Source organism: Notechis scutatus, chromosome 2 (assembly GCF_049901735.1).
Source record: "Notechis scutatus isolate UNSWTSFEM ecotype Mainland chromosome 2, rNotScu1.2, whole genome shotgun sequence".
NCBI lineage: Eukaryota > Metazoa > Chordata > Lepidosauria > Squamata > Elapidae > Notechis > Notechis scutatus.
Window position 1 is genome coordinate 11,879,205 of NC_142010.1, and position 21,345 is coordinate 11,900,549.

At 44.5% G+C, this 21,345-nt stretch overlaps 1 protein-coding gene and 3 non-coding genes across 4 annotated transcripts; all 4 read right to left on the reverse strand.

Moving 5' to 3' along the window:
• Positions 1-432: 432 nt before the first annotated feature.
• Positions 433-505, reverse strand: TRNAV-CAC (transfer RNA valine (anticodon CAC)). The gene has a single exon. It is a non-coding gene; the product is annotated as a tRNA-Val (tRNA).
• Positions 506-1,299: 794 nt separating this feature from the next.
• Positions 1,300-1,373, reverse strand: TRNAN-GUU (transfer RNA asparagine (anticodon GUU)). Its single transcript has one exon. It is a non-coding gene; the product is annotated as a tRNA-Asn (tRNA).
• Positions 1,374-8,021: 6,648 nt separating this feature from the next.
• TRNAE-UUC (transfer RNA glutamic acid (anticodon UUC)) lies at positions 8,022-8,093 on the reverse strand. The gene has a single exon. It is a non-coding gene; the product is annotated as a tRNA-Glu (tRNA).
• A 2,336-nt stretch (positions 8,094-10,429) lies between these two features.
• Positions 10,430-21,139, reverse strand: LOC113426230 (uncharacterized). Its single transcript, XM_087953244.1, is given in 6 exon segments — positions 10,430-12,710; positions 12,713-13,647; positions 16,634-16,760; positions 17,606-17,689; positions 17,807-18,747; positions 20,575-21,139. Coding segments are annotated over 4 exon segments (1,284 nt in total). The 5' UTR covers positions 17,615-17,689; positions 17,807-18,747; positions 20,575-21,139; the 3' UTR covers positions 10,430-12,497.
• Positions 21,140-21,345: the final 206 nt, after the last annotated feature.

Below are 21,345 nucleotides of genomic sequence, written 5' to 3' on the forward strand. Positions count from 1 at the left end.
CTGTGTGCTTTGCTGAGAATTGAAAGTGAAACTAGCCTTGCTTACTGACTGAAACTAGATATCTGCTCTGAGCTGCTGCTTGCTACTTTCTGTTATGTTACGTTGAAAAAAATCTACAAATGGTATTGTAAACTTTACTCATATTAATATGTTTATAAAGAAGTTAATGATCCTGCTGAATCAGTCATCTGTCTGTTTTGTGGACGTGAATTTCTGCTGCAAACTCCAACATGTTAAGACCTCTACTCTCTAGCCTTTGGCTCAGGATGACTAATCTTCTTTGGTCAATGGTTTACAAGCATCCTCTGCTTACTCATTCTCTTTTGGATAAGGGAGAAGAAAAAGTGGGGTGCTTCTTGATCTTTGGATACGGGGGAAGGCATTTCCCACTTATTTGGAGCTTGGAATGGCTGTGGCACTGAGAAAAAAAAGTGTTTCTGTCTGGTTTCGAACCAGGGACCTTTTGCGTGTGAGGCAAACGTGATAACCGCTACACCACATAAACCAGAGGTATGGGTACCTCTCAATTGGCATGCCCATATCTTTGGCTGGCCATTCCAGACTGTTATTTCCAGAATAAGATAGGTTAAAGCAGAGGTCTCCAAACTTGTCAACTTTAAGACTTGTGGACTTCAACTCCCAGAATTCCTCAGCCAGCTATGATTTCTGGGAGTTGAAATCCACAAGTCTTAAAGTTGCCAAGTTTGGGGACCCTGGGTTAAAGCAGGGGTCCCCAACCACTGGTCCGTGGACCGGTACCAGTCCGCAGAACAACTCCTACCGGGCCGGCTTGCTGGCGCCGCCATCTTTTTGATGAAAAAGTGCTTCCGGTGAGCTTTTCCGGGTAGAAAGCTCACCGGAAGCACGCCATCAAAAAGTTAGCGGCGCTTAACGCTCAGTGAGCTTTCCGGATAGAAAGCCATTTCTACCGGAAAAGCTCACCGAGCGCTGCGCCGCCATCTTTTTGATGAAACGTGCTTCCGGTGAGGTCACCGGAAGCACTTTTTCATCAAAAAAGATGGCGGCGCCAGCTGATGCCGGTACCGGGCCGTGGCTCCCAGCTGATGCCGGTACCGGGCCGCGGCGTCAAAAAGGTTGGGGATCACTGGGTTAAAGGATTGTTACACCTTAGAGACATGTGCCCTCCAGAGCACAGAGCTAATGAAGCAGTTGGCTAAATATTTAAACCTGGCAGAAAAAAAAAAAAAAGAGGATGGGATCTGCAGTTCCAAGATAAACAACCCAATAGATAAACATTCTGTAACCTTCACCTATTATCGGTTAACTCATCAAGCAGGCCGTCCCTGGGTGGGCTCGAACCACCATCCTTCTGGTTAACAGCCAGACGCGCTAACCCATTGCGCCACAGAGACTTGGCACAGTTCTCCATCTCCGCTCCCCACACCTGAGCATCCATAGCTGGGGCTGGCTAGACAGCAATTAAATACCTTGGTCACAAGACACAGTGTGTTTCCCTCTGTCGCCATCAGATGGGAATAGAGAAACCCTGGATATAAATATTGCTTCTCTCTCAACAGCTGTGCCAGTGGTGTAGGGGCATCAGGCAGGGTTTCCAACCTTGTGACCCGGGTTCAAGTCCCGGCTAGTGCATGTCTCCTTCCACCTTTTGCTCTTCTAGGATGTACAGGCAACATCACCAGACAAAGAGTTTTGATCTCGGATTCTGTTTCCAATGAGAGAAAAAGAGCCACGCTCTTGGTGGCTGCCGTGGACCTCATCTTGCATTTTCAGCAGGAATGAAAAATGTCGAAATAATTTCCTGAGATCCCCATTCTTGCCAATGAGGGTGCAATTCAAATCCAGGTACGGAGAGCATAGGGCAGTGTTGGCGAATCTTTTCGGCGCTGAGTGCCGAAATGGGAGCACACGCATGCGCGCAGTGGAGCACCGGAAACCGGAAGAGCAGCTTCCGGTTTCTGGCGTGCATGCGCGCATGAAGACCAGATGCCCAGCACACATGCATGTGCCGGAAACCAGAAGCTAAGCTTCCCACTATGCGCATGCATGCCAGGGAGCTGCTCTTCCGATTTCTGGTGTTCCCACGCACGCAAAGACCAGATGACCGGCATGCATGTGTGTGCCGGAACCTGCAAGAGCTATGGGTGATGGCTGACATGCCTGGAGAGATGGCTCTGTGTGCCACTTCCGGCATGTGTGCCATAGGTTTGCTAGCATAGGCATCGGGCATTCGCAGTCCAGCACTTTTCCCACTCAGCCATCATACAATGGGAAGGCTGGAGTGCGTAACATCAGGCATGTTATTAAAAGCCAAAATCATGAAACTGTGACTCATTCACTTTGGCCATGTCCTGCAGGAGAATTCACTGGACAAAGCAGTTACACTTGGAAGACTTACTGGAAAAAGAAAACCAGGTGTCAACTCAAAAATATTTCTCTGGTCTTTTAGAGTTGCCAGCAGAAAGGGAGTGGGGGAAGTAGTACATGCTTTCATAGATAATTGCTGGCGGCCGAAGCTTCTGGCGCGCAAGATTATTACTGAAGAGCATGATTGATGACTCTTGGCTATGGATGTGTCCAGGGGTGGGATTCAAATTTTTTAACAACCGGTTCTGTAGGTGTGGCTTAGTTGGTGGGCGTGGTTTGGTGGTCATGTGACTGGGTGGACATGGCTTGGTGGTCATGCTGTTGACTGGGCGCGGCCAACTCAATATCACTCACATCGAGGCACGCATCTCCTCGCCTGGCCTCTCATGACTGTGGGGATGTTGCAACAGTCGTAAGTATGAAAAATGGTCCTAAGTCACTTTTTTCAGTGCCATTGTAACTTTGAATGGTCACTCCACACAAGCAAAGTACCAGCAAAGGAAGGGGAAAAAACTCCAGAGATGTTCTTGAGACAGGAAGTCTAGTCCTGCCAAGAATGTAATAAGGGTTAACGGAGAGGCAGTTTCTGTAAGCAACACCAGAATGTTTCCTTCCTGCCTTTCTTACAGGATTAGGCCAGTAATTTCTTCTAACAACCGGTTCTCTGAACTGCTTAGAATGTTAACAACCGGTTCTAGTGAATAGGTGCAAACTGGTAGAATCCCACTCCTGGATGTGTCCCATTGGAGAATATGAATTATGATACACCCAGAGGGTGGGGGGAAAACCAGGGTCAAGGGTGAAATGTGTGATGACCCAGAGTATCTCAGAAATATAACAAAAACCAAAACATAAATAAAAGTCCTTTAATGCCTTCAACTTGGCTTCACTGTTTAATTGTTCACAAAGGAGGAGTAAACTATTTTCAAAATAACATTTCAAAGGCAAGAAACACAGTTCACATTCAAAGAGCTGATAACGAAGCAAAAACCAGAAACAAACTGCACTGAATAAAGTTCCTTGACAGACCAGGATAGATAATTGCCAACTTCAGGAAGATAACCAGGGACAGTCCATTGGAAGAACGCCAACCAAGATAAACCTTCTTGAGAAATAAAACACTAATTTGTCTCCAGCATCTGTTAGCACGCAGGTCCAAACTCTGATGCAGATCTCACACCTGCAACCCATGAAGGGGATCATGGCCCTCTCCTCCCGAGTAGACCACATTTTTCCCTGATCCTCTCCTCCCTGCGTGCCCTAGGATGGATAGGGGATGGGCCTGGGTCCTTCTCTGACTGCTCAGCCATCCTGTGCCCTTCCCCAGCCTCCTCCACCACTTCTGGAGCCACACTTCCACTCCCTGTTAGCTGTTCCTCCTCTTCCTCAGAGTCAGTCTCCACCAGGGGTATGACAATGAATGATATGTCTTAGAGTTGGCTACACCCGGGTCACGCCGAAATGTTCACTCCTAATCTTTTTTTAAAAAACTCTGAGAGATGTGGCTAGAGACTCGTGATTTGAATGGGGGTGGATGCTGGAGCCCTGACACCAGGCCATCGAAGAGCACGGTGGCTGGACACCATCAAAGCTGACACCAGCCACAGCGTAGAAACACTCAAAGAAGCACAAGATTAGAATATGTGGAGAGCCAGCCCATAGAATTGCCAAGAGTCTGATTTGACTGAATGGGTAACATCATTATCACAAAGGGAAGACCACCTGCAGCTGCTCAACGGCCAGACCCCGTGACCCCTTCTCAGTAGTGGGAGTCAAATTGTTTTTTTTTTTAAACAAATTTTATTAGTTTTTAAAGACAAACAAAACATAAACCTTGTAAACATTAAACCTCTTTCCCTTATAAATTTTTACAAGGCAGATAATACAATATTTTATACAATGTAATTTTAATATATCCCATTTCTACTTAAATATCTTTTAACACTCTCATTTCTTCTCTTTAAATTTAATCATCCTATTCATATTTCCCTCTGTCTTGTTTACAATTATTCTCCTCCCGCTTTCCTCCAAGGTTTTATTAAATCTCACATAGACATAGACACACAAAACACATAAAGTAAAACTTCTTTTTCAAAAAAGTAGCTTGGCCCCGGATTACCTCTCTTTGTATGGACTTCAATTAAATTCATATTCATCTTATATGCCATTACCTATCTTAATTACCATTCTGTATCTTCTTTATAACTTCTCCCCGCTTTCCATTCTTCTTAATTCTATTTTGTTTGTTATCTTAATTTAAATCATTATATTTCTATCCTTTGTCCATTGTTTTCCAATTATCTATTCATATCATTCCCCATAATAAAATAAAAGAATTTCTCCTGAAATCACAAATCAAAGTATGATGCCTTTCCATCGCACCTCTAAATTAACATTTAAGGTAACTCCAAGTTCCCTATCTGATTCTGCTTAGTACATACTACTTACAAAAAGAAAATAGTAAATCCATAACATAATTATATATATAATTAAACATTAAACCTCATAACATTCCAATTTATCTATTTCAGAAACTAATATTACAATAATATATTCATACTAACATCCACACAATAGTCAATTAAAATCTATATTTAAACTAAGTATTTTAAACCTTCCTTTTAATATTTTATTAAATCTTAAATTCTACCATTATTAAACCTTTAATATTTTAGTCTTTACTCAAGTCTTATAAAATTATAATTTTCTATTTCTAATACAAATACTACAATACTATCTTATGTACCTTGCAGAATCCTTTTAGAACAAAATTATATTACCCTTTATCCCTAAAAAACCATTTCTTTTTCACATCTTGTTTCATGCCCTCGTGGCCTTTTCCCCCCTTCTTCCTCCCTACTTTATCCCATCTGGTCTTTTTACCCCCCTTAACTTCCCCTCTCTGTTGTATTTCTCTTTCCTTTTGCTTTCTAGCCTTATATTGATTTTGCATCTTATTTTTCTCTTTCTTGGATATTTTTTTAAGTCTTATATCCTTCTTTTTTCCTCTCTTTCTCCTTTCTTTCTTAAGCAACTCTGTGGGTTTGTTAAAGATGGCTTCTTCTTCTTCTTCTTCTTCTTCTTCTTCTTCTTCTTCTTCTTCTTCTTCTTCTTCTTCTTCTTCTTCTTCTTCTTCTTCTTCTTCTTCTTCTTCTTCTTCTTCTTCTTCTTCTTCTTCTTCTTCTTCTTCTTCTTCTTCTTCTTCTTCCATCAGTTGTTGTATTTGCTGATAAGTAGCAAGCGCCATTTCTAAAAAGCAAAAAATTTCTCCCACATCATCTTTCTTTATTTTGCCATATTCCTCTCTCAGTTCATCAGCAGATAAAGTCATTGTAAATCCTCTTCTTTTTCTTCTTAAAACAGCCAAAGATATTTCCAAGCTTAAAACAATTCCCAAAGTCCCAAAATCACCAAACAATCCAAATAGAGCACAAAGTTCTTCCCTTCTTCCTGGGTTAAAATCAGTTGCAAAGGGAGAAAAAAAAGCCAGTCTGTATTTTAAATTCTTATTACAGTAACTTCCAATCTCTAAGATCTTCCAGGCATCTCCTTCAACAAAATCTTAGTATAAATTTTCCTTTTGTCCTCTCCCTTCCCATTTATAACAAGAAGCTTTAAATTTTTACCTTTTATAGAATAGTAGTATTTTCAGCATTCATTTGTTAGTTCCATGTGGAAGGAGAGTAAACTTTCACTTTAAACACTTTCACTCGCCGCTTGCAAATCTCTTCTGGAAACAAAGTATCTTTCAAAAAAAAACAAAAAACCCAAATCTTAGATTTCAGGGTATTAAATGTATCTTCTAGTCCCAGTTCAGCCAAAAAAAACTTTCGCTTCAAAAATTTCTCCTTCTTCCTCCAGCACAATCTTGTCCGGTTGCTGGCTTCTTTGTGGCGGCCATTGCTGACCGCCGCTGGACTGACTTGAGAAAAGGAGGTTGTGCCGGGAGGGGAAGGGGTCTGCGAACACCCCAACCCCCTGTCCGGATCCTCCCTGTCTTCGGTTGCCTCTACAGGGCAACCTTATCCTCCAAACCCGCCTGGGTCGGAGGAACCAAGAACGGCTAGCGCGGCGGGGATCGCAGAGATCGCGAAACCCCGCCGCTTCCGAAGCCTGGCAAAACCGGAAGCCAGTAGTGGGAGTCAAATTGTTTTACCACCAGTTCAGTGGGTGTGACTTGGCGGGCGTGCTTTGCACGTGTGGAAAGGGTTTCCTGCTGACCTTCTCCTGCAATCCTGCACTCCCCTTGGGTGTTCAACAGCTGACGCGCAAAGCAGCTGAACTTCCAAAGGAGGAAATAAAGATCAGAATAGAACGAGGTGGGCAGGCAGGCCCAGCAGCTTATTGTCCGAGCAAACCGGTTTGCTCCCAGATGATCCTTCGAGCAACCAGTTCGAATGAACCGGGCCGAACTGCTAGCATAGCACCACTGCTCCTTGCGCTCCAGAGACGTGCCATACTGTTCCACCTCAACCTACTTGAAGGCTGTCACCCACCCGTTCCCCCCCCCAGTGGATCATAGGCAGTTTCAGTTTCAACTCATAAAATATTTCTATGATCTTTTTAGAGTTGACAACAGAAAGGAAGGGGGGAAGCCGTGGGCAGCTTGCATTCCATAAATGTTTTCAAAGATAGTTTCTAGGTGACTGAAATTTCTGCCGCACAAAATTCTAACTGGAGAGTATGATTGATGACTCTTGGCTATGGATGTGTCCCATTGGAGAATATGAATTATGATACACCCAGGGGGTGGGGGGGAAACCAGGGTCGAGGGTGACAATGACTTAGGTGTCTCAGCGTCGGCTACACCTAGGCAGTGCCGGCATGTTTACTCTTAATAAATCTTCTTTTAAGTTTTGGAAGTTTGGCTCAAAACTCATGATTTAAATGGGGGTAACTGCCGGAGCCCTGACAGGCAGCTTTCTACCCTCCAAGTCTCTTGCAATTTCTGCAGTCGTCTACGGAGAATCTCAATCATCCAGGTCAAGGTTATCCTAAAGCTGCTTTTTCAGGAGGCCATTTTGGACTTCCTTGTTTTTCTCTGAAGACGTTCTCACTTCTCACCCAAGAAGCTTCTTCAGCTCTGACTGGATGGTGGGGAATGGAAAGGATTTTTATATCCCTTGCAGACAGCTGGTCGTTTGCATTCTTTTAAAGAGTCATTGATGCCACTTGGAGGTTTGTTAATGTCCCCAAGGTCACCCAATTAGTGCAAATAGGTGGGGAGCCTCCTTGGAATTGTTGAAAGGATTGTGTTGTAGATTGGAGATAGGGGATGTTGCCTGCCTCCACCTCTGTGACCCTGAAGACACAGACAAAGCTCCAAGTGGCATCAATGACTCTCTAAAAAGAATGCAAAGGACCAGCTGTCTGCAAGGAATATAAATCCATCCATTCCCCATTGTCCAATCAGAGCTGAAGAAGCTTCTTGGATGAGAAGCGAAAACGTCTTCAGAGAAAAACAAGGAAGGAAATACCTGCAGTAATCAACTGCCTTTTTTGAAGGTCCAAGGCAGGCTGGTTGCATGGAGGCCATCAATCCTACTAGGATCAGAGGGTGGAGTTGGGATAGGGAGGAAAGAGAAAGGAGGGGCAGGGCAATTTTCTGGCCAATGAAAACAAGCCTCCCTGAAAACTCCACCTGCAGGATGCTTGAAGGCTTGGAAGTAAAAGCTTTCCCTGGCCGGGAATCGAACCTGGGCCGCAGCGGTGAAAGCGCTGAATCCTGACCACTAGACCACCAGGGAAGGATGAGGTGGCTTTCATCTCTCCAGCTTCTTCTTAGAAGGGGCATCAGCTCCAGGCTCAGGTTCTGCAAGCGGGAAGGTTTGCAAGGAAGCAGGCGCGTCCCTTCCTTTGAGACTTTCACTTTCTCCCTGCTTGGAAGCCCCCAACTGTGGGTGGCCTGCAGAGAGACCCCTGCCCCACCACCCAGGCTTTTCAGGTAGAAGGGCCGGGAGGAATGGAGACACTTCCTCAAAACTTTCTCACAGCACCCATCGATGCCCAGGTTGTTAGACTTTCTACCTTCCAGGCTGACTTGCTGCACGTGGTATCTCTCTGGTGGCCTAGAGCAGTGGCCCCCAACCTTTTTTGAACCAGGGACCGGTTTCACGATTATTTATTCTTCCATGGACCGGTACCTGAGTAATGCGAGACTCCACCGCCATCGGGACAGCTCTTCATTCGAAGCCGCCCCCCCCCTTCGATGAAACTAAGGCGTGAGCACCCAAACGCCGCTTTCCAACCAAAAACCCGGAAGCGCCATCGAAACAAGATGGCGGCACCCAAGCTTTGAGGCCCGGTAAAAAATGAACCACGGACCGCTACCGGTCCGGGGACCGGTGGTTGGGGACCCCTGGCCTAGAGGACAATAGGCTTATACACTTTCCCCAACACCCCAGAGGTAAGGGGGCATTTTGGTCCAAAGCTGATGCCCAGAGCCTCCAACAAGGAAGAAGAGGACCTCCCCACTCCCATCAAGCAGGGGATGAAGAAAGCCAATCCCCACAGCATCCTCCCAAAATGGAAGCTCTCAGAATGAGGAAATTCTGGGACCTCCTTTTCCACATTGGATTGGAAGGCGGCCATTTCCTGTACTTGCTTGGAGCTTGGAATGGCTGCGATGCAGAGAAAAGGTGCGTTTCTGCCTGGTTTCAAACCAGGAAACTTTTGCGCATTAGCTAAGTTTGATAACCACTACAGCACAGCAACCATAGATGTGGTAAGACCACACACCTAGAGTACTGCATCCAGTTTTGGTCACCACACTATAAAAAAAAGAAGTTGAGACTAGAAAAAGTACACAGAAGAGCAACCAGGATGATTAGGGGACTGGAGACTAAAACATATGAAGAACGGTTACAGGAACTGGGCTTGGCTGGTCTAGTGAAGAGAAGGACCAGGGGAGACAGGATAGCAGTCTTCCAATATTTGAGGGGCTGCCACAGAGAGGAAAAGATCCAGCTATTTTCTAAAGCACCTGTAGGCCAGACAAATAACAATGGATGGAAACCGAACAAGGAGAGATTTAACCTGGAAATAAGGAGAAACTTTCTGACAGAACAATCAACCAATGGAACAGAAGTTGCCCTCGGAAGTTGTGGCAGCATCACTTCAGACTTTCAAGAAGAGATTGCATTTCCATCTGTCAAAAATGGTGTAAGGTCTCCTGCTTGGGCAGGGGATTGAACTAGATGACCTACAAGGTCCCTTCCAATTCTGATTATCTATTATCGGTATAGATTTCAACGACCAAACCCATATATTTTGCCCTCCATCCAGAGGTGGAATTCTACTGGTTCTGCCCGGTTCTGCCGAACTGGTAGTTCCGAAGATCAGCTGAGAGGGAACCGATTCGCTCGAACGATCTTCTGGTCTTCTGTTTGGCCCACCCACCCGCCCAGGCTCTAGGCTGTCCTTTATTTCTTGTGTTTTCAACTTCAGCTGCTTTGCACGGCACAGCTGATTGCTGTGTGCGCCCTGCACACAGGGCTTGCAGGAAAAGATGATTTTCAAACGCTGCACATGCACGCAAAGTGTGCACTCACCGAACCGGTTATTACACCGGTTGAATCTCACCCCTGCCTCCATGCCATCCTGGTGTCTGCAGCATCAGATGGGTTAAAAGCACATTATTCCTTAAGTGTTTGGTGCCCATCCAAATCTCAGAGGCAGGGGAAAGAATGAAGACATAGAATTTAAGACAGGATCTCAAAATAACTGTGCCATGGATACAAGGTCATCATATATGGTTCCCAATCTTGGAACCTGGGTTCAAGTTCCAGCTGTTGCGGGCCTTCTTTCCCCTTTCTGGGATCTGCCAGACAATGTTTTCATCCCAGTGGGAGAAAAAGGGCCATGACTTCAAATGGAATATAACGAGGGTGTCAAACTCAGGGCCCGGGGCCCAGAACCAGCCCGTGGGGTGCTTAGATCTGGCCCGCGGGGCCCTGGGAACAGCGTAGGAGTGGCCCACAGTGCTTCTGCCAGAGAAAATGGAGCTCGAGATCCATTATAGGTGGCAGAGGGTTGCAGGAGGCCATTGCAGCCAAAAACAGTGTGATGACCCGAGGCGTGGCACAAAAGCAACAAAGTCACAAAAGTAGGTAAAGTCCATTTAATACCTCCAACTTGGCCCCCAATGTCCAGTTATCATCGACTGGAGAAAAAACTCTCCCAAGAACAGTTTTGAAAGGGAAGAAATCCAGTCTGAACGCAAAGTACATATAAATTATAAAAACCAACACAAACCACGCTGCAGCAATTAACGAGACAGGGCAGGATAAGGAATTGCAGACTTCAAAAGATAAAGAAACACACAGAATTGGGAGGACACCAGAACTCAGATAAGACTTGACAAAGATAATGCATGCTTTGCTTCCAGCAAGGTGCTGTGCACACAACACCCTTTATATCCTGTTTTCCCAGCTGCAGCTAATGAAGGGAATCAGGGCCTTTTTCTCCCCCGTAACCCATGTTGCTCCTTTATCCGTTCCTCCCTGCATGCCGTAGGATGAAGAAGGGGTGGGCCTGGGTCTTCCTGATTGCCCAGCCGGACTGTGCCCTTCCCGTTTCCTTCACAGCCACACTCCCACTCCATGTCAGCTGTTCGACCTCCCCCTTGGAATCAGATTCCAACAGGGGTGTGACAGAGCTTGGGAGCCCATTTTCATTGGCAGTGCACTTGGGCCATCACAGGTGCCCCGACACATGTGACAGACATCCACTCTGTCCCCCTCCAATCAAACACAACTCTGATGCAGCCCTCAATGAAATCGAGTTTGACACCCTTGGAATAGAAGCTATCAGTCAAAGAGAACCCTGGCACCAGATACGAGTGTTCAGATTGAGGAAGGATGATGTCATTGAGGGTATCAAGATAGGATCTGAGACTTGGGGTTCTTGTCTCCTGCTGTAAATTTAGGTCTTTGGGCAAATTAGTTTCCTCTCAGCTTCTCCACTTGCTCGTCTGTTAAGTAGCCTTTTCAAGCTAGCACGAGATTCCAAAACTCTCACGTAGGCCCCTCCAAATGCCTCATGTTCATAATTTGCAATCGACCCAAAGTTCATTAACTATAGGACTCAAAAATAATCATATCAATATTATTTAATTAATTTAATCTAAGGTTTTAGGTAAATGTAAAAAAGAAAATCTATTTTAATCTTTGTCTGGGTCCTTAGCACTCTGGAGAAAAATCAGAATTTGGGAATTTCACTGGAGAAAAGCCTTTGCATGTCCATCTGTTGGACTTCTAAATCATAGTTCTTTTCAGAGTTCTTCCTCTGAAGTTTCTTCCATATCCATATATTTATACAGGTTTGTGGTGAGGATTCTGTGATACGTTCCCAGTTCAAATTTAGTAACTTTCATCCCCATGAAGTAATTATTCCTATTCCCTTTCAAATGTGGATATTTACCACCATTCCTGGAGTGATTGTCCTAACTTAATTTCCAGTTTCCAAAAATCCCTTTCCTCAGCTGACGCTTGACTGTGATCTCAACATACTTTAAATCCTTTCTTCACTCTTACATAAAGCAAAACAAGGGAAGGAAGGAAGAAAAAACAACAACCAAAAGATAGGAGACCGCCTCTGACTTGCTTCTTCCAATTCAGGATCAATAAAATTTCTTCCCTGGCTTTTGCTGTAGTTTGGTTTCATGAGAAGCAAGGGTGGAAAACCTAGATTGTAACAAGATTAAGGAAGAACATCTTGAACTCTAGAAAGGGATGATTATACACATCTTGTCTAAAGGGAGAAATGCTGATCAACTAATTCTGAGACACATTAGGGGTATATTGTTCAGATGGGAATTCCAACAAACAATTGGGGAATCTGCAATTATTAACTAATGGGCAGGACACATTGCTGGCAGGGCAGTTAAATTCCCTTAATCCCCACTGTTACTTTTTCTTCACAACCTCCTACTTAGCAAAAACCACAATTATGATTTAGGATTCATCCCGTTCTGATCTGGATTAGAAAGGTAATTTGTGCGGGCATATCAAAGTAGGTTTGGTATTTATTTGAATTATTATTCACACGGACCCTTGCATGAGATTTTTAGACTATTTGTGTTGAAGCTCTTCCTGCACTCCGTGCATTGATAGGGCTGCTTTCCTCTGTAGAAAATAAGAATACAACTCCTCCTAAATCCCATTCCACATAGTTAGATTTTTTTTTCTCCTTGTGTGGATACTTTTCCGTTCTACAAGGGACCCATTGTCACAGCTCCTTCCACGCTCCCTGGATTGACAGGGATTCTCCCCCGAGTTGAGAATCTTTTTATGTCTAGTAAGATCACCTCTGTATCTAAAACTCTTCCCACACTCCCAGCATTGATATAATTTCTCCCCTGAGTGGGGACAGCTTTATGGTCAATCAGAGAATTACTTCTGGTAAAGCTCTTCCCACATTCCATGCATGTATATGGCTTCTCTCCTTTATGGATCCTTTTATGAGAAGTAAGATTTCTATCCTGAGTAAATGTCTTCCCACACTCGCTACACTGATATGGCTTTCCCCCCAAGTGCACTCTTTTATGGCAAGTAAGATCACAATTCTTCCTAAAACCCTTTCCACATTCCACACATTTATATGGCTTCCTTCCTGTGTGGATCCACTTGTGGAAAGTAAGACTACTACTACAACTAAAGCTCTTTCCACACTCCATATATTGATATGGGTTCTCTCCTGTGTGGATCCTCTTGTGGTAAGTAAGACTACTACTAGAACTAAAGCTCTTCCCACACTCCACGCACTGATATGGCTTCTCTCCTGTGTAGATCCTCTTGTGGGAATTAAGAGTAGTCCTACGAGTAAAGGTCTTTCCACATTCCATGCATTGATATGGCTTCCCTCCTGTGTGGTTCCTCTTGTGGGTATTAAGACTACTGCTATGAGGAAAAATCTTTCCATACTCCATGCATTTATAAGGTCTTTGTCCTTTGTGATTCCTTTGATGTCTTCTAAGGGAGTGATTATCACAGATGATCTTTCCACACTCCCTGCAGGTATTTGGTTTCTCTTCTGAATGTGTTTGGTTATGGAAAATCAAATGATCTGATGTATTAAAGTTCTTTCCACACTCCATGCTTTGATATGATCTTTCTTCCATATCAGTGATTGTATGGTTAGAAAGTTGACTGACCCGAGGAAAGCCTTTTTTAATTCCACATTGTGATTGCTTTGTTTCATCACTCTTTGGTTGCATCTGATCTGAAAATTTCCCTTTTCTGCCTTTCGAATGGATCGCTTGGCATTCCTCCTTGCAATTCTTACTCTCTTGCCCATTATAGCCTTGAAAAAGCAAAATGAAAATTGTCAGAAAACCATGGAAATGATTAAAGATCAAACTTTTTCTGCTGGGATTTATCTGATCAATAGTATTTTGGCTGCTTTGTTGACTAATATGAAGATCTGAACAAAGGTTTTACCAAATATGCATTTCCAAGTGGGCTCCTGCCAAGTTCATATGTCAGGAATGGATTGTGTCACGATGAACCTAAGATAAAATACTGATCTAATCTTTGACTACCAGTGTGTTGATGACCAGCATCAGTCACATGGTGTCATGAACTCCTGAAATGCTTTGAACACTATATCATGCAGGGGCAGCAACTTACCCACCAGCTCCCCAATTTCAATGAAAGTCTCATTTCTACTTGTTTGCAGAGCAGTCTTTGAAAACCAACAGGACTTTCTGGATGGGAATAGCTCCCCACCTCCAATTTGGGATGATGCCAAACTCAGTGCCCAAGTGGGCCCATTTCTGAGAAAGGAACATCTCTCTCAGGGCACAACCAGGTCTTGCTTATAGATGCCAGTCAGTTGTTTTATCCACCGTCAGATCATGTCAAAGAACAATACTATTTTATACACCAAATTGGTGTTCAATAGCATCTGGTCTTGATTAGCAGCCACTCAGCACCCAATGACTAGGCTCAGGAGTGAATACAAGGAAGGCAGAAATTTGCTAAAGGGTGGCCATCTCATCCCTGCCTGCAGCCCAACCCACAATTTCCTCCTATAAACTTCTACGGCATGAAAATTTATCATCATCATCATCATCTTAGCTGCTGTCTACCCACTTCAAGATGAAGGCCTCTTTCGCATGTTTCCAACCAATATGGTCATGAGCTTTTTTTTTTTTTGCCAATTGTTTCTTTCATGGAAATAAATATTTTGCGTTGGATGAGCAGAAGGAACTTTGAAAGAAAATAATTTTACTTCTGTGAACGGGGATACCTGTGCAGGGTTCCAATTTTCCTTTCAATAAATTCCTTTGTTGCATAGAGCCAGTTTGGGCTAGTGATTAAGGCCCCAAACTAGAAACCCTCAAGGACTAGTGTTGCCTTAAGCATGAATGCCAGTTGGGTGACTTTGGGCCAGTTTGTCTCAGCTCAACCATATCACAAGGTGGTTGTTATAGAGAAAAATAGGAGATGGAAGGAGGATTAGGTTCGCTGCTTTATTTACAGGCGGTCCTCGAGATACAACCATAATGGTTGTATCTCTCATTGATGTTGCACGTGAAACCTAATGACCCTCCTATTCCTGTTCTCTCTGATGAAACATAAAACCAATGTTCTAGTTGTTAAGTGGAGCAAGTGGAGTGCCCCCTGGGTGGGGGAGGATGTTGGAGGTCTAGTACAGGCCCAGGCTCACTTGCCCTTGCCGTTCTAAGCCCTCCCCCACCTCCAAGTCACCCCATGCTCCACTTGTTGTGCCTTGGGTCCCAAAAGGGCTTCTTCTACTCCCACCAGCAGGCCAAACTCTGAGGCCTTCCAGAGCACTGGAATGATTTCCTTCTTTGTGCAGACACATGACATGGTTCAAAAAAATGGCAGCCGTTTTGTCCCATCAACAAAACGGCGACAACATTCTGGGTGCCCACCAATCAGCCCAGGGACAAGCTGCTTTGTTTTGCTGCCTTAAGAAACTCTGTACAATAGTTTGTGGGTGGTGACCTCTCTAAGGTAGCAAAATGAAGCATTTTGTCTAGTGGCCAACATGTTGTCCCCACCCGTTTGTGGCTGGGAACAAAATGGCGGCTGTATTTTGGCTACTTCTGCATGGCCCGGAGACAAACTGCTTTGTTTTGCTGCCTTAACAAGCTGCGCACAGTGCTGAAGCTTTCTGCTGCATCCAGAAGCTTCTGCAACACTGGGCCAACTTCCCTTAAGGCAGCAATGTGAACCAGTTTGTGTGGCAGCGGCCATTTTGTCTGTGCCTATTTTTGGGTGGGAACAAAATGGCGGCTGTATTTGGGGTGCTGCCACATGGCTCGGAGACAAACTGCTTTGTTTTGCTGCCTTAACAAGCTCTGCACAATGCTGAAGCTTTCTGTTGCATTCAGAAGCATCTGCAGCATTGTGAAGATCTCTCTAATACAGCAATCTGAAGCAGTTTGTGTGGCAGCGGCCATTTTGTCTGTGCCTATTTGTGGGTGGGAACAAAATGGCAGCTGTATTTGTATAGTTGCTGCATGGCCCAGAGACAAACTGCTTTGTCTTGCTGCCTTAACAAGCTGAGCACAGTGCTGAAGCTTTCTGCTGCATCCAGAAGCTTCTGCAACACTGGGCCGACTTCTCTTAAGCCAGCAAAATGAAGCAATTTCTCTGGTGGCTGCCATTTTGTTCCACCCACAAATGAGTGGGACAAAATGGCGGCTGCATTTGGATTTGCCACCATGTAGCACCAGGACACATGCTCTGTCCTTTTTCTACAACATGAGGTCCAGAGAGCTTCAGAAAATAAATGTGCAGTTTGTGATGGGCCTGTGAGGAGCAAGCTCAAGCACTGAAGGATTCTTGCAAATTGAGATGGGGAGAGAGAGGTGGCCACTCAACTTGTGGGTGGGACAAAATGGCAGCCGCCAGATAAATTGCTTCATTTGCTGCCTTAGAAAAGTTGGTAGAGTGTTGCAGAAGTTTATGTATGCAGCTGAAAGCTTCAACATTGTGTGGAGCTTGTTAAGGCAGCAAAAAAAAAGAAAAGCAGTTTGTCTCTGGGACATGCGGTAGCAGCCCAAATACAGCCGCCATTTTATTTTAACCTTGAAACGGGGTGATATGTAGCTTTCGGGGGGGCTGGGGGGGTATTGGTCTGTCGTAATTTAGAATGCTCATTAAATGGCTTGTTGTAACTTGGTTACCTGCACTAAAAAAGTAATACAGGGCAGTATATAAATTTAAAAAGTGCTATTTTATATATTAAAAACACACCTGGTTGCATCTAACCCCATGGCTTCTCTATGTTTCTGAGCACAAACAGGGTTTCTTACCCAGAAAAGCCAGATTCCTGGAATTCTCCAACATGACTTCTCTGTGGAGCGCTTTTTGGTCAGCATCCAGCTGTGACCACTCCTCCTTGGAGAAATACACAGACACTTCCTCAAAAGACACAACATCCTAAGCAAGGAAACAAGTTTCCCTATTAACAGATAATCCCAAGAACAATTTGACAGTTTTCTTCCACCAATTCAAGGCGAGAGATGCAATGGATGAAATGGACATCTTGTGCAGAATTCAAAATAAGATCTCACAGCTTTTGACTAATGGCACAACTAAAGTTTGCTGCTGGATCTGGCTGTAGAATCTACCTTTCAGTAAAGGGAATGGAATAAAAAGTCTTCTGGGTTAAAATTGGTGGTTAGGTCTTAAACCTACTATTTTGTCAGTGGTCTAATTTTTCCTAGGTTGGGCAGAGCAAAATACTAGTGAAACCCTCCTGACACTTTTTGCCAATGGCTTACTTTATCCAGTGAGGGAACAACTCTGCCCCCATTCCACACCTTCATGGAAGTGTTGGGTGAAGTTGTAATGGTAGATGAGAATGGCCCTGGGAGACAGAAGGAAGACCTCCAGTCGAGACAATATTTGGTCAGTGAAATCTAAGTCCAAAGCAGGAGAGTGGAGAAAGCTTATCAGAAGGAACAGGTAGGTTAAATTTTAATGACCTGATCCAACATTTGTGCTGCTTAGAAACAGCAATACTATACACCAGCGGCCACCAACGTTTTGGGCACCAGGGACCGGTCCTGGGGAAGAGTTTTTTCCATAGACTGGAGGGGGGTATGGTTTCATGTGCTGTGGATGGAGCTTTGCTTGTTTGATTGGCCCGATTTCTGGCATGCCACGGACCGATGTTGATCCACGGAGCAAGAGTTGGGGACCCCTGCTGTACACTGAACTCCAGCACAAAATGAAACCCACCCAGGCTTCATGAATTTTTTTCTGATGTTTCTCCTCCTTACCTGAGGCATGGGTTCAGCTACTCTTTCAGCTTCACCACAAAGACGAGGTGATTCTAAAAATCACCAAGGACAGCTTTCTACTCTCTGTGAGAGAGAGAAAAATGGTGAAAGCAGATTTGTAAAAGAAAGAGATTCTAATCAAGAGGAGCAAGGAAGAAGCTAAATGTTGAAATCACACCACACAGAAAGAGCTTTTGTTACCTGATGTGCTGTCCTGACTTTCATTTTTCTGGAAGCTCTCCCTAAACAGCAGCTCTTGAGAAGGTTTGGATGAATATTTCCTTTCCTTGGCATACTCAGTCACCGCTTCCAAGGATTTCTGGACATAACGTAACACGAGGAAGAAGGGAAGAACAAAGAGATAAAAACGAATTATCGTACTGCACTCTCAACCTGGCAGACCCCCAATGTCTATTGCTGAAGCTGGAAACTGAGAATGTAAGAATTGCCCCAAATATATCCTCTGGAAGAAGAATGGAACAACTGGCTTAGGAGTTCATAATCGCCTAAAAGTACCAGAGAGACAATTTGGAGAATTCCATTTTAAAGCTGCCACAATTACATTCTTACACCTGCAACTCCTTTTGCATCTTTTCTGACTCCTGACTAAGCAAGAACCCTTCAGCAAGGGCCACCGCCTGGGAAGTGGTCTCCACTCCACACTCCCATTTCTCCATCTCTGGGGGAAGGAGAGAAAGGAACTGCTTCAGGCATACTAAGTCCAGAATCTGAGCCTTCGTGTCTTTCCGGCTGCAGCCATTGACAGGAAAGGTGGTGAAGCTGACTGCAAACATCTCGGGGACCCCTCCCCTCCTGGAACTGCATTTTTCTGAAGTGAAAGTGTTTGACTTGTGGTCTGTCAGCGTCCTCTTCTTGGCTCTTCTGCCCAGGACTTGTTCCATTCTTCCCACAGCTCCAAGGCTGAGTAACTGGAGGGCCTTTTCCAACTTCTGCATGTGCTGGCCACTGTCTCTCCATCTTTTCTCTGGTCTTTAATCCCGCTCCAAAATGGACTGATGGACCTCCCCAAGTCTTACTAATCACAAAAGGTCTGGAAAAAGCTGCCAAGGCCATTCAGTCCTCTTCTCTCAAAAGATCCTTTAATCTCCGGAGGAATCAGGAAAGACTTCTAACTTACATATCTGAAATAGAAAACAAAAGAAACTTCTGCAAATACAGCTTGACCAATTTAACAACTGAGCAGCTATAAAAACCCAAGTAAGAAATTCTTAGGAACCTACCAATATCTGGGAAGAGGGGGAAAATCTTAGTAGGTAGACTGATTTATCTGTGTGTGGAGAAAATTCTGTAGTAAGCTTCTGGATCAACTTCTGTCAAGGACTAAAAGTATTGGATAACTACATTTTGGATGTAGTATTAGTAGTATTCAAAAGTAGTATATAGTATAGTATCCAAAAGTATGGATAACTAAAATATGTGTCTATATCCTAATGATCTATTCAAATAATTTTGATGGCTGTTTTCAATGTTAAAAACAACCTCTGTACAATCCAGATCATAAATGTCTCAAGTCCCAAATAGCAATTGAAATGAGTGGCTATCTAAATCAATTTAATAGTAAATCAATCAATATTTGAACTTCCAGCCAGCAGAAACCCATCAACCTTCTGGTCCAAACCCTTGGGTCAACTCCAGAAGCCAGAATTAAGAAACCACCATACAATGCATATAGAACTAATATCCAAGTGAATCAACCATGTAGGTTTTAAACACGATGCTTTGATTGAAGCACATCATAGAGATTCCCTGCTTTTAAACTAATCCAGTCTTTTTTCAAACTTGGCCAACGTAAGATGTATATGGACTTAAAACTCCTGGCATTTACCCTGGCCAAGTTTGAAAAAAAGAGTGGCTAATATAGTACAGGTAGTCCTCAGTTTACAACAGTTCATTTAGTGACCGTTCAGTTACAACGGCATGAAAAAAGTGAGTTGTTTTTCACACTTGTGACTGTTGCAGCATCCTTGGTGGCATCCTCAGTGGTGTAGTGGTTAGAGTGCTGTACTGCAGGCCACTTCTGCTGACTATCAGCTGTTCAAATCCCACCAGGCTCAAGGTTGAGTCAGCCTTCCGTACTTCTGAGGTGAGTAAAATGAGGACCCAGATTGTTGGGAGCAATATGCTGACTCTGTAAAACCGCTTAGAGAGGGCTGTAAAGCACTATAAAGCGGTATATAAGTCTAAGTGCTATTGCTATCCTAACGGTCACGATTGTAATCCAGATGCTTGGCAACTGACTCATATTTACGACTGTTTCAGTGTCCCGAGGTCATGTGATAACTTTGTGCAATCTTTTGACAAGCAAAGTCAATGGGGAAGCCAGATTCATTTAACTATGGTATTACTACACAAGAAAGGTCATTGAATGGAGCAAAATTCACTTAACGTTTCACTTAGCAACAGAAATTTTGGGCTCAACTGTGATCGCAAGTTGAGGAACTACTTGTATATAGTGTGAATGATGCATCCTAGCCTGCATTCCACCTCCGTTCATGCAACACTTTCCCCATTTGCCTGATGGCAAAGCAAGCTGGTGACAAAGCGGGAACGCAAGTTCGAATCCTTGCGCACCTTTGCACAAAAAGCCAGCAGGTGAGAGCAGTCGCTTCTCTCGGTTTAGAAAAGAGGAAGAAGCCCTTTTGAAAACGGGGCCAAGAAATTTGCGGTAAATTGTCCAGGAGTGAAGACTGACTTGGAGGCACCAATCTGTTTTGCAAACCCGACCTCTCCTCCCCCCACACGCCCAGAAGTTTTTCTCAAGGAAATGGAGAGTAAATGGGCCATCTTGATTTTCCTCCCGGAGGCAACGCAGCGGGACCGTAGCTTTTGATTTCTTCCCTGCCTGTCCCGTGCATGCACAGGGGTGGCAGGGGAACATGGGACAAGGGGCTCCCCGTCTCCCCATGCACGGTCCAGCCCTTGGAAGAACAATCCCCCCTCCCACTTACTGAACTCCGGAGTCAGGTCTTGATCTCCCTCCGTGCAAGGCTTCCTTGCAGCCTCTTGGACTGCTGGAAAGGCGCGGCCTAAGGCTCGCAGCGAGGGAGGGGCGGGTCGAGAGGGAGCAGAATCGGGCACTATAGAAAGGGCGGATGCAACTTTCAAACCTTTTCTGGAAAAATGCCGCGGCCGACACATGAGCTCACAAAAGAGCCAAGCACATACTGTTCCCTCCTGAAAGGGGAGGGGGAATTCGGGTGAGGTCTGCCCGGTTTTCCCAACGGTTGCTGAGGGAGCCCCCTGGTGGATCCTGCGTGCAACACCAAATGGACCCTGATAGTCATGTTCCGTGCTGGCTTGGGATGATGGGCATTGGAGTAGAAGGAAAGGTTCCCTCTGACATTGTCTGACTGCAGCAGGCAGCAATTTCTAGACTTTCCTGTTTTTTTTTTTAAATGATCTAAGGATCTGTGATCTTGCGAATATTGAGAAAAATCTCTGTGGAGGTTCAAAAGGAACAGGAGCCTCTCTTTGAAGCCCAGATTTGTGTCATGTGGTTGTTGGCAAAGTCAGCCCTGATGGGAAGTGAAGGCTTAAGAAAATTAAGATTTGTATTGATGTTTTATTTCCATTATTTCAGCTGCCTTTTCAAATTCATGCCTCTGGGCAGTTAACAGCGATTCAAAGCAGCAAGTTGGTTCAAAACAGCAAGTTGCGGCAGCAAAAATGAGAGGAATCCTAAAGAAAGGATCTCCCAAGGAAACAAGTTTCAAAATGGA